This window comes from Teleopsis dalmanni, chromosome 2, assembly GCF_002237135.1.
Source record: "Teleopsis dalmanni isolate 2A chromosome 2, ASM223713v2, whole genome shotgun sequence".
NCBI lineage: Eukaryota > Metazoa > Arthropoda > Insecta > Diptera > Diopsidae > Teleopsis > Teleopsis dalmanni.
This window is the reverse complement of record NC_051847.1, coordinates 151,497,464-151,511,941: the sequence shown is the minus strand read 5'-3', so window position 1 is coordinate 151,511,941 and position 14,478 is coordinate 151,497,464. Positions and strand designations below refer to the sequence as shown.

The 14,478-nt window shown below is 28.0% G+C and overlaps 1 protein-coding gene across 1 annotated transcript; it reads right to left on the bottom strand.

Annotated features, from left to right (window-relative positions):
* Positions 1–8,083: 8,083 nt before the first annotated feature.
* On the bottom strand, positions 8,084–13,790 carry LOC119684803 (transcription termination factor 2). Its single transcript, XM_038098928.1, has 8 exons — positions 13,599–13,790; positions 13,478–13,537; positions 13,041–13,394; positions 12,835–12,993; positions 12,012–12,763; positions 9,798–10,104; positions 8,885–9,741; positions 8,084–8,825 (listed from the first exon to the last, which is right to left on the bottom strand). The coding sequence occupies exons 1-8, from the start codon at positions 13,618–13,620 to the stop codon at positions 8,085–8,087; spliced, it is 3,252 nt and encodes a 1,083-aa protein (XP_037954856.1). The 5' UTR covers positions 13,621–13,790; the 3' UTR covers position 8,084.
* Between the last annotated feature and the right edge of the window lie 688 nt (positions 13,791–14,478).

Sequence of the window (14,478 nt, the reverse complement as noted above, 5' to 3'; positions counted from 1 at the left end):
AATATCATATTATTAATGTACTATGTAAGAATAATGCAATGGCATTATTAAACCATTAATGCCATTTCTTTAACAATAAATGCCATTTCTTTAACCATAAATGCCATTTATTTCACTAATGTCTCTTTTATATATTCATATGTAAGTAATACTTGCACTTCTAAGTAATATTATAAAAACAAGAAAACTTCAGCAAAATAACAACAAACACAATATTTATTTTGTGTTCAAATGTAATAAATGTTAACGGTTCTCAAATTAAATAATCTAGATACAAAATAGCACCGATTTTAAAAGAACATCCAAAACTGTAACTTGGCAATAGTCACGAAGGCAACAAAAACAACACAAATAACCGGCAATACAATTTTAAATTTATTTTTAATTTTTTTGGAATTAATAACTTTCGATAAACTTTTAGGCGAAGTTTTGATGCATTTGAAAAAGTTAAACTCTTTTTTTTAATTATTCCAAATCGATTCGAGCACTCAACAATACCAACAAGAAAAAAATGCAAATGGGCCGCAACGTCCGAACAAAAGTGCCTTCAAGAAACAAATAAAAAATTATAAAAAACGAAAAAAACTTGATTTTTTACGCTAAAATATAACTAAAAAATCTAAAAAAAATATTTATATGTAAAAAAATAAAAAATTAAAGAAACAAAATTAAAAAGGCCCTAAATAGACCATATTTAAAAACCAAAACCGTTAACATTTTGCATTGGCAACACTTTATTTGTAATCATTTCAATACACTGACAAAAATATTTTATGAAAAAAAAATAAAATAGTTTCAATCGGCATTTTTGTGTATAAAGTAAATAAAATAAAAGTAATAAAATAAAATAATTATAATTATTAAAAATTACATTTATTTAGCATTAAAAATATTAGGACTTAACATTTCAGAATAGCAAAATCATTTTAACAAGAATGTTAGACTATAAAAAATTAATATTAAAAAAAAAAATTTTTGGTATAATGTTAAAATATATTTGTAGTAAGCATATTTATAAAAACTGCATATTATATATTATTTTTTATGATTTTTCTTGAAGTTCTGTAATTATTTTTATAAATAAAGTGATTTTAGTTTTAAAACTATAATGATGTATAATTAATGCTACTTTATGGTTTACATGCAATTTGTGAAAGATTTAAAACAAAAACTAAAAACAGAAAAGACTCATAATTAATATATAAACAATTATAATGAGGCAATGCGCTAATGAAATAATAAAATATTAAGTAAGTATTGATAATGACAAAATGAGCATATATAATGTTTATTTAATTAAAATTATATAAGAAAGTATAAGAACTAGATACACTCTAGTGGGTGTATAACTGTTCCTTGTTTATAAATAATTTCACAATAATTTGTTTATTTAATAGATTTCCTTATTAAAAAATAAAATGCAAAATTGCAAAATGCGAAAAAATTAAAGTTTAAAAGAAAATCCTAGTTAAAATTAGCAAAATTTTATTGAAAACAATTTTTGAAACAGAAATAACTTTTAAAAAAATTTCTAAAAAAATACTATTTATTTCAAAATGTTTGGTAAAAATAATTAATTACTTTTTTTTGGAAAAAGTTTTTAAGAAATGATTGTAATTTCTTAAAAAAACTGATCTACCAAAATAAAAAATGAATATTATTGAAAGGGTTTACTAAGCAATTAATAATGAAAAAAAATTGAAATTCATTTAAACAAAAAATTAAAAAACTTTGGCTAACAAATTAAATATTTAACAAAATTTAAAAAAAAATTTATGTAAAATAAAGTTAAGTTAATAAAGTTAATTAATATGCTATTTCGGCACCAAAGCATATTAATATTATTCAATATAAATTAAAATTAAAATTAAAATTGGCAATAAAAAATTAAAAAAAAAACAAATGTTTCCTGAACATGATATATTAGTTGAATTTTATTTTTATTGCAGTCGCATAAAATAATATAAAAAAATTTTTTAAGTTTAACTGCAATAGACCGGAATAATTTCCACACAATATAGTACAAACATTTTAGAATTAACTTTTATATAAAAAAAAACAATAACAGTATAAAGTATTAAATTTAATAATTGTATAAAATGAAAAAAATTTAAAAATATATACATATGTATATAACTAAAAAAAAGTATATATATGTATACGCATATGACATGTCAAAAATAAGACCAAAAGTGAAGAGTAGACTTAAACTTTCTACGACTTTAAATATTGAATCAATAATTAATTACTTTTATGGGGACAATGTTTTTAAGAAATAGAAACTTAATAAAAAACTCAAAATAGGGGTTACCACTTTTTAAGTAGCTTTTAAGAGAGAACTTCCAAAATATTGTAATCTCAAAACAATCTCTAGCCGCACGGGGCGGTACGCAGATCTTACATCAATCATCGAATAATCACAACGATTTTGAGGAATACATAAAGCTATACAAGCCTTACACATGCATATAGCCCCAGCTATCAAAAAATAAAAGTGCCCAGATGCACTAACTCTAAAAAGACTTAACTTATGTTATATGGATTTCAAATATCAAAACCTAAAGAAATAACTGAGCAGTCACATTCACACTCACGCTCCAAATTGACTTAAGTGAGAGAAAGCTTTTTCTTACAATAAAGAGCTTTTTTTGAGCATCTTTATATATAATTCACTTAATACTATCTAAACTATACAAAGTTTAAACTTATAAACCTTTAACACAACTTTAATTATTTTAAAAAAAATTAAAATTAAAAAAAAAAAAATTAAAACTATTGTGAAAATTGTATATTTCAATATATTTAAGAATGAATCAAAATATGCATAGAGTTTTATTTTGATCTAACGAATTAATATTGTGTTTCCAAAGTCAAGTATACTTTTCAACTGTTCATTAAGAAATGATATTAACCAATAATCCAGTCTTTTATCCAGCCATGATATCAAGTTTACTAAGCAAGTTGAGTAAGCAATTTTTTTTTCTTTATTTGTGGATGAGGAGATGGAATGCGCCGTTAAATAGACCGTCATTGGAATAGTATGTCCCATCCCAATCCCATTCTTCTTCCGGTTTTCTTTCCCAGAGACCGCTTTCTAGAAATAATATTGTCCACTTATTTCACATTTATCAAAATATTTCAAAGTAATAAATATTATTAAATTTACATTTTAATGAATGTAACATCTACTCTTTGACTTTGGCAAATAATATTTGAGTTCTCAAAATTTATAAACTCAAAAAAATTTATGGCGAAAAAAAAAATAATTCAACGTTTATCTAAAAACAAACATGTCAAATAATAATTTAATGTAATTTAAAATTAAAAAAAAACAACAAAATAAATTTTAACATTTTTTTATGAATATTATACACACCCTTAGTTGTACAATTATCTATGATTTTCTAAATGTTATTGATTAATAAAATATTATCTTAAACTAAACTGCAGCAAAAGAGAAAATAAACAAACCCTGGAAATAAAATATTTTCGAAATTTCCAAAAATTTTTCAAAGTTATCGAAATGTAATTATTATTTCAAATTATTAAAAAGAAACTATTTAAAGGTTAATTAAGCAATTTATATATACTTGTATCTTAAAAGAATTCAATGAAAAATTAAATATTCAAAAATATATTCCATATAAATTATAACTTAATTTAATATAATTTTTATTATTAATATATAATTTTTATATTATTTTAAACATATAAACAAAAACTATATAAATAAACTACATGAAATTAAAAAACCGTTTTAATTTATTAAAGCGAACTTAAAATAAACACTTATATAATTAACTTATATAAAACAAGTAATAAAATAAGATAAAAGTAAAAACAGTATTTACATAAAATAACAATAGTCAAGAAATACTACACACACATATGAAAACATAATAAAAACATAATCCCCTATTTCCCCAAAGTAAAGTATAAAATATAAGGCATAAACAACTAAAAATGATTTGTCAAATTGTATTAAAGAAAAACATTTCAAAAAATAAATTATACGAGTTTAAGCAAAAACCAAAATAAAAACTTTTTACTAACACTGGCAAAAACAGTCACTGTAAAAACCAAATTTAATTTTTACTATCATTTCAATATATATGGTATATAATTTCTTAAAATTAATTGAATATTAAAGCTTAAGATTTAATAAAATGGCTATTTTCAATATTATTTCATAATTACCGAATTTACGTTTCAATGAAAAGTTAATAAAATTCTGGAGTTTCGAAAATTTTATCAGGCCTTCAAAGGACTTTAATTAAAACTGGACTTTATTATAGTTTAAATAATTTATTTTTAAATTTTATTCTAGCAAAATACGAAATGAAAATTTAAATAAAAATTGTAAGTAAACAAAATTAAATATTTGGTAAAATATACATATATATATATATATATGTATATATGAATATATATATATATATATATAACAATATTTATGCAAAAACCAAAACATAAAATGAAAACTAATATTAAAAATTAATTATAAAACCAAAAAGTAAGGTAATAAAATTTTTAATCGTAATATATAAATTATTTTATTGAACATTATGTAAAATTTGACAAAAACCAAAACCAAACACAAACTAAAATTATAAATATTATATTGTTTATTTTCAATCTTGACAAAATAAAGTTTTAAAATCGTATAAAAATAGTAAAATAAATTGACTTTTATTTTATTCAATGAAATATCAGGGAACGATGCGGCACTTGATTCCATCTTACCAAATCTTACACTATCTCCGGAACCTATTATTCCACGGAAAGTAATATTGTTATAAACAATATGTTTAGTTTGTAGACAACAAATTAAATGTTTAAAAAATAATAATAAGTCATAATCATTAATATTAATATCATCAATGGCGCAACCTAGAAATGCTCTGTAAAAAACTATAAGGATAATGTTAAAGCTATAAGGATAATGCTATGAAATACAGCTCTAATTTTGAATTGGTTCTAATGAAATTAACTCAACTAAAACTCTCCAGCTAGCTATTAATAATGTTCATGAGTGGACGAAACAATGGCGACTTAAGTTTAACAATACAAAATCGGTATATGTTGGCTTTACGAATAAAAGGGTCTCCCACTGCAAATTAAATATAAATGGACTGGAAATATCCTATGCGTATACAGCAAAATACTAATGCATGACATTAGACGCTAAACTACGTTGGAAAGAGCATGTGAAAAAGAAAAAACAAGAACTTGAGTATAAGCAGATAAAATAAACTCCTGATTTACAATCAAATTTTAAAGCCTGTATGGACTTACGGTATACAGTTATGGGGATACACCAGTAAGAGCAATGTTATGATAATACAGCGTTTCTAAAACAAAGTACTTAGAAATATTGTAAATGCGCCCTGGTACATTCGTAGTGCAGACCTACATCGTGACCTAGCAATCAAACCCGTCGAGGACGTCATAAAAACTGTTGTATGCTGTTGCTCACGTAACGAAAATTACACAACACAAAAATTCAGAAGTTTTACAATTAGTCAACGCAACTGACTCAGCACGGTGATTAAAACGTATAAACCTTCTGACCTCACTAAGTAATAAAACCTTAGCGTAAATATTTATAATTTATTAAACTAAAAATGCTTGTTAGTCTTAAGTATATTTACTAGTTGCATTAATAAAAAGAAAGAAAAAGAAAGGCAAAAAATCAATGGTGCAACGATCCTAGTTTAATCTTAGCCTTCATAATCACTAATCTATGTCCACATAATTGGTTATATATTAATAAATAAAAAAAGAGTATAGTTCAAATTTTAATCCTGTACCTCTAACTACAAAGTGTTCACAAGACTTTATAAAAATTAACTAAATTCCCTGGGATTTATAGAAAATCCTGGGTATATAAACTTTCTTGTCAGACCACAAGATTAACCTCGTCAAATAAACAGGACGAAATTTTAAGTTTTTTATTTAATTTTAAGTTAAGTTTGGTTAAGTAAGGTTTGAGTGGCGATCTTGTATACCAAGAAAGCCCACTTGAGCTCATATAATGACCCGTCGTGGTACCACAACAAAAGCGTTGGTTGGTACATAGATTAGAAGCTGATTATACAACATACGCCGAAAAAGGCAACGACTCTCCCATTAAGTAAAGGTACACCAACCTGACATTTCTACAAATTCGTAATATTGCAGGATGACAGCTCAGTCAGATCGGAAAGAAAAGGAGCCCCAATGATTTTTGATTTTCTTCTAGCAAAAGTTGAGCACTAACGCATTAGATTAAATAATTTCCTCCTTGTCCTTAGAGCCACAGGTTCCGCCTTAATTGAAGTAGCTGACTGTTACTTACGGCAGCACCTAAATGCGCCACAACATGGTAGATTTTTATACAGACCGCTCCTAAATAGACGAACGAGTCGACTGTGGCATAATCTCTAAAAAATTGGATCTTAGTTCTTAGCTTCGACTACCAAATCAGTACAGTACTATGCGTTCTTGGCAATCAAATCTCCGATGAAAATTTATCAATCTGCTGTCACATCAATTATAACTTTAAACTTAAATCTCATTTGGGTTCCTGGTCATAGTGTTGTCTTGGGCAATTACTGTGCAGATGAGCTTGCTAAGGCAGGCGTTCTCTCCCTGACATTCATTTCTCAGATATTGGCATACCACTTTTATGAAATAATCCGTAAATTTATTGCCACCGTTATAATAAATATCACCTTCCCACCGTTATAATAGATACTATCATTGCCAATCTATAACTGACACCAAGTAAGCAAACAAAAAAGAGATCCAGTTCTTACATATAACATTCATAATCTTATATAACACTGAATTATGTTGTGTCGGAAGAGTTGAATCTAAAGATAACCTAACACACACATACCTGAAGTATTTAAATATCCGAACAACGTAAAGCATTCTCGTTACAACCAGAAAAATGCAAACTGACCCAATCAATTCAATTAAAAAATTTGTGTACCTAGAAGTTTCTTATCGTAAGAGATTTCCACAAAACTTAAGATTATTTTGTATATAACCGAAGTGATAGAAATCCTTTAGAGACTACAGGAAAGACATGATGCTATAGTCCAACAATGAACGCAGTGTTATGGTCAGTAAATGTGGCAGCCTGTATATCTATAATAATTTATAAGGCCTTATCCACTAACATGATAAACACTATTATAGCGATTTATTATTTCAATATGTCGTCCATCTCTTTTCATGTACCAATGTACACACTGAGTTGTATCCAACTAACCTTTGGACATGCCTAATTAAGTTGCTAGGTTTCTCCGCCGTGATTCTGGTTGACTTCAATTTAAATCCCACCCATCCCTAATCCATTCTCACTCCTAAATAATAATCTCTCCTCGCCCACTACACTTATGACCCCAAAATTCTAAGTCATATATATGCCTTCGTAATTCCTTCCATGTTATCTGCTCGTTAGCACTCAACGCACTCTGCTTGTTTTATTCGGAAAACATCTATAGATTTTACTGTTAGATTTTGTAATTTAAGACTAGGTAAATTTTTATTTAGAACCTTTCCATTTTTTCTAAAAAGACAAGCTCTTAAAATTACAATATTGTTGTTGCTTGGTGCAATTTCATTTATAATTTATTTTATTTATAATTTATTTTATTTATATACAAATAACATATAGAATATAATGTTATAGAATAGAATATAATATATTTTAAAGTAATTATTTATATAGAAATTAAATAATAATCTATAATTACAGTTTTTTTTTTCATCAAATTAAAATTGTTAATCTGCACTCAATAGTTCAAATCTGTTACACAGATTGACTGGAACGGATATAATTAGATGCTTCATTTGAAATATAAAAAAATTTAGGAAGCAACAAAAAAGTTGAATGTATAAAATTACAAAAAAAAAAATATCAACTATAAAAATGTTAAATATTTGTGTAAGAAATCGATAATTAAACATAAAAAATATAAAAAAAATAAAATATTAAAAAAATAAAACATTAAAAAAAATAAAATATTAAAAAAAATAAAATATTAAAAAAAATAAAATATTAAAAAAAATAAAATATTAAAAAGTACAAATGACTACATGTCGAAGAGCCCGCGTAGTTCCTCCATCGTAAGCTTACTGCCACCGCTTGTCTTTACACCAGTAAGCACACCCTCCGCAATTGATAGTTTTTGTTCTTGCAGGTTTTTTATTCTTTCTTCGACTGTATCCTTGCACATAAACTTGTAAATATTAACATTTTTTTTCTGTCCCACTCTATATATACGATCTTGTGCCTGTGCCTCCAACTGCGGGTTCCAGTGAAGATCAAATAAAAACAAATGGTTAGCACCAATCAAATTCAAGCCAACTCCGCCAGCAGTTAGTGAGAGCAGCAGAACTCTATAATTTTTTGAGTTATTGAATTTATCCACTATGCCTTGACGATCCTTCACTGGTACTTGCCCATCCAATGCAAGTGGCGTAATTCCAGCGTCACATAAGTGACTCTTAAAAATATTTAATACACTACTCCATTGGGACACAATTATTACTTTATCATCAGATTGCGAAAGACAGTTTTTCAAAGTTTTTAACACTTGCAGCATCTTTGTTGAAGGCCGTTTTAAATTAAATACTGGATTGCTCCGTTGAAGTACTTTTGCAGATGCTTTAGCAATAACTTCATCTTCTGGACGCAACTCATCATCTTGAAGACTACTATTTTTCGAAGTATTCGTTATTTTTAATTTATTTAATTGGTCCAATAAATCAATTTCACGGTGGGAAACATCGTGATCACTGGACAAATTTGCTTCATCTTCATCTTCAAGCATCTGTAATTAAGTTATATATAATTTAATTCAATTAAAAGTCATTTTACTTCTCTACTTACTGCATCAATTAAACCTGGATGACAACATATTTGCCGCAACCTCAACAGTAACACCAAAATATCGTGTGATTTCACTTCCTTATTACCATGATTCATTTTAGTAAATTTTTTATGAAGATTATAGTAAGCGTCGCTCGGATTTTTTGTTTGCAAATAAGTAGGTTTGTTTGCTTCTTCTCTGTAATTATAGTCAGTATCGCGCTCTGCACGTTGATGAAGGAATTGAGCAAAAAGACTGCGAGAATAAACCAAAATACGTTGATAAACATTCATTTCCTCTTTATCTAAATTTACTTCAACCAATTCAACTTTTTTATTTGGTAAACACTGCAGAATACCGCGTTCTTGTAGTTGCACTTTGGTACGTCGTAATAGCAATGTTCTCATTAGTGTATTGAGCCTTTGTTGCCCGCCTGCACTTTTATTATCTACCCACCTTTTCCAATGTGCAAGATCGTCAAATGGTGAGCAACGTAAAAACTTTAGTAGCGCGTAGGCATCCATTTCTTTATTCTGTATTGGGGTACCAGTTAAGGTCCAACGATATTTTGCACGCAATGCACAAACAGCTAAGGATGATTGTGCTTTGTGATTTCTTATTACATGTGCTTCATCTAATATGATGCAGCGCCACTTTATACCAAAGACTGCACCCGACGATTTATGTTCACGCGCAACAATATTGTAAGTGGTGATAACCACATCATATGTGCGTAAATGTTTAGGTTTGGTATCGCGATTGTTACCATGATGTAAGCAAACAGTTAATTTATTACGCATTACTTTATTCTCAATCTCACTCTCCCATTGACGGATCAAACTAGCTGGACAGACCACAAGTGTGCCACCTTCATAATCTAAAATATACAAAAATTTACAAAAATCTATCAGTTTTAGTTAAAGATTATTTTACATGTTCGTCGTCCTTTTGTCGACCAAACTTGATTTTTTTTGTCATCATCGCTTTCAGAATCTTCTTCTACTTTTTCTGGGTTCTGTTCTTCTCTTGCTTTAGCAGAAACTATCATTGATATCATAGTCAAAGTTTTTCCTAAACCCATATCATCTGCAAGTATACCACCACGTGGTTTTTGATTTTCACGCCAATTTATCCAGGCTAATGCATGCCTTTGATGATCCATCAGAGTAACCTTTAGGCCTTTGGGTGTATCTGCGAACACATCTTCTGTAGGACAACTTTCAAGTGACCCATGCAAGTCCTAGAAACAAATTGTTAAGATTCAAATTGTTTAAAACAATCAATTTTAATACAATTTATGAATTATATAATAAAATAATATGCTTTGTATATAAAATAATATATAATATAACATATATCAGAAAGGACCTAAACGCATTTTTAAATGCTTTAAAAAATTTTATATCTCAATTGATTTATCTAGAATTAATGCATTCTACATTGCCATCTTTTGTTTGGGTTCATGTAAGGGGTCCTAACATCAATTGTTGTTGTTGCTGTTGTTGTTGTTGTATACTGTTGGATCTGCTTGTAAAATCCTATTGGGTGTTTTGAACGCCATTTGGTCGACACTGTTGACAAGTGACTCCGGCCGTTTTTGAATCCCCTAACCTTAATTCATCTATATTCTTTTTTTGTATGGGTTCATGCAATAGTGTTAAACCTATTTGGTATTAAACTAATATTATATTATTTTTATAATTATTTTTTGAGTTTTCTACTTAAATCAGTTTTACGTTTCTGAAAAATCAGTAGTTTTAATTGAAATTTCTCCTACGTACACTTCACAAGTCCGGATCCATTGCAATTGGGACCAAACCTGACAAGTGAGACATTTGAATTGTGGGTATTATATTAAAAATACAGGAAAAGTCTTAAATATGTTTATTTATTAACAACACAAATTTAATAAAAACTAAACAAAAGTTCACTACTCATTAAATTAATGCATGATTTGAATGACACATTCACATGACACATGAGAAAGTGTATAAGTAAATAGCAAACAAAACTTATAAGCCAATAAACCTTACATAAGTGTATGTACATAACCCATAAATGTAATTTACTTCACTACACTATTGAGAAGACATGTTATAACACGTGAACTGGATTAACAAATCAGTGATCGATCCAAACTACAAGGCACATTATGAATGTTTTGGATTTTCTCATTTTATTCGGATTAAGAGAGAATCCGAATTTGAAGAGATTTGAAGACATCTTTAAATGTAAATATATGCGTATTATATCAGGAATACGTATATGTACTGTTTAATGAAAATATTATCAACAACTGCCCTATGCTGCACTAGGAGTTAATGAAACAAAAAAGAGAAGAGGAAGCCATACATTTGTATGGCGGTGTATTCGATGATAGTCGATCCATTTCTAATTGTAAGGATACTTATTAATTTTATATTGTTAAAATGAAGACATTTTGTTTATATTACTAGCATGTAATCTGTTCGTAGCTAGCATAAGCAAGGTAGTTTCAGGGTGTTTTGAAGCTATTTTATACCAATGTCACTTATTAAATGGTAAATATTTTATTATTTTTACACAACTGACGTACTTCTTTAGTATTGATTTTAACATTTTGTTTTACACTAAATTCATATAAGCATATGCTGCATATTATAATACATAATTACACATATATATATATATACAATATACAGAATATATACAGAATATATACAGAATATATACAGAATATATACAGAATATATACAGAATATATACAGAATATATACAGAATATATACAGAATATATACAGAATATATACAGAATATATACAAAATATATACAGAATATATACAGAATATATACAGAATATATACAGAATATATACAGAATATATACAGAATATATACAGAATATATACAGAATATATACCGAATATATACAGAATATATATACAATATACATTCTCTGCAAACATTAATCTAACAATATAAAATAAAATATATTTGCGATATAATATAAAATGTATGTACATGTCTATTAAATATTAAGCAGTCTTGTTATGTCAAGTTTATATCTGATTTTGAACAAGATTATGCAGTAGTTTGAGCTTTCTTACTAAATATTTTCATAGTATTTTCAATAAATATCTTAAGAGCAAAAACTTTTATTAAATTTACCTTTAAACGGTCAACAGTTAATGTTTTTTGAGTATTAAATGTGGCCAGTCCTTGCTTGCCTGTGTATGTAGGCTGTAATGCACTAACAGCAGCTGAAAGTTCATCCCAATTTGGCACGTGTTTAGTGAACGAACGTTTCTTTTCTTCCCAAATTTTTTCTTTAGGTAAATCATCTGCATCTTCAATTCGATAAGTTTTCAACATTTTTTCTTTATCGAACAAATTTTGTCGTAAAGAATCTCTACGTTTAATTAGTTGGGCTCCACCATCAGGTAACAGTGCAGATGTTGTTTCAACTAGCTTCTCAACTTTCGATAGTTCAGAACGCAGTTCTTGTACTTTGGCATTTTCTTTGTTAAAGAATTCCATTGACACTGGCAAAGTGTTCTCAATTTTACTGCTTTTAATTTTCAACTCCTTTTTTGGCGTTTGAGCTGCCTTTGTAAATGCTGCTGAAATTTTTGGTTGAAGCAATTGTACTGGCTTTTCTTTTACAGTATCCGGCTCTACTCGTTTATGCACCATTTGTTCTTCTTCGTCGCTACTTAATATTTCAATCGTTTTATTTTTATTATTTATAAATAATAAGTCACTATCATCTGAGTGGAGCGATGCAGATTTATGATCCTCTGCATTTGGTATGTACAGAGTTGAAGATAATTTATTTGACATGTTGTCAAAAAGTGTACTATAACGCACTGGTGACTCATTACCTTTTACAGTTTTGGTTACAGTTTCAATTCCATCTTTATCTAAATTTATAATTAATAAAGTGAAATTATATTGTAAATTTGTAAATAACGAAAACATTCATTCCACTTACTACTTTGGGTATTAGCTTCCACTACATAAGCATTTGGTGATGCAGTTATTGAAGATTTAGTTTGACTTAAATGCTGTCGAAGTGTCGTCGGACTGTCAGGAATGACTTCATCCGTACTTTCATTATTAGAATAAATAGTTACCTCAGGATTTGAAACCTCTAAATAAATTTATGAATTTGAAATTTCACAACTACTTCATATTTACCAGTAGCTTTGTTTGTTGTGGATTTTTCCAACAATGAGTTTTCAATTGTTACTTCATTAAGCCTACTCGAGTTATCAACGACGCTATTATCATCATCAGAGTAAATAATCTCGTTTGAATTAGACAATTCAGCGGAGCATATATCAGGAATACCTATCCGCGCAGGCGGTGTTATTACAAGTTCCTTTTCACTTTCTTCATCTGAATATTCAAGTTCACTGGAATCATTTAAATCAGCAGGTCGAATACCAGTTATACTCATGCGTGTACGTGGAGACACAGCACGAACATCCTCATCTTCTTCCTCCGATGATTCAATACGAACAATGTTTCTTCGTGTCATAGCGATTTCAACTATATTACAAATTTATATGTTAGGGAGGATATCAATTTATTATTATTTATTGTTGTATATATATATAAATATATATATTTACCCGAAGAATCTGTTTCCTCACCACTGTTATACGAGGTTGGCGATGACATCAATTCGCTCGCTGTTAAAGTAATTTGCGGAATGATTTTTTATTTGCATGATGATTTAAGTTCTCAACTTACCTTCGAATTCTGAATCCGACATAATTTAATATTTTTCCGGCCGTTTATTTTTGTTGCAGAAAAACTTATGCCAACTACTGTTAATGCAAAATTTTAAATGGCGCGGAATGAAAGAGAACAGTGCTGCCAATATTCTACAAAACGTTTGTGTCAGTTTTGTTTTGATATGTCAACAAAACACACAGAAGGGGTATTCAAGATGTCTGTGCATCGTTGCATGTGCAAAATTATTTGATTTTACAAACACAATTATTATTTATAATTCTGCACTTGATATACAACACAATATTCAAGACCATATTTTCAACATCAATTACCTCTTGCATATTTGATTGTCAAGGCTCTATTGTGAATGATACTGCTTTTTTTAAGTAACATCCAATAAGTCAAAGGACTTATCTCCGCTTTAAAAACAAAATGTTTGCAGAAGCTGCATATATTAGAGCAACGATTCTCGACTCAAGACATGTTGTAACCAGAAAAATATTCAATGTATTTCACAAACAAATTATTAAAACCAACCAGTGCAAAGAGTAGTACCAATATTTTCCAAACAAATAATATCGTTAAAGGCAAAAATTTAATATTTTACAGGCCATCAGTCCTAATGATACCCTTATTTTGAAGTTATTTCGGTCACCATCATTCAGAGTTACTATCAGAAAGTAAATTTATATCTAGCCAGGTTCAGAAAATATTTGTGTTATATAAATCAAATTTTTTTTATTTAATAATTAAATTAAAAACGGGGTTATTCAGGCTACAGCGCAAATATTTTATAGGAAATTTATAGCAACAAAAAAAATTGGATTATGTTGCGGTTTGAAGTACGCCATTTAAGACAAAGTTAGAGGAAAGCAAGTGATTAGTATAACTCAAC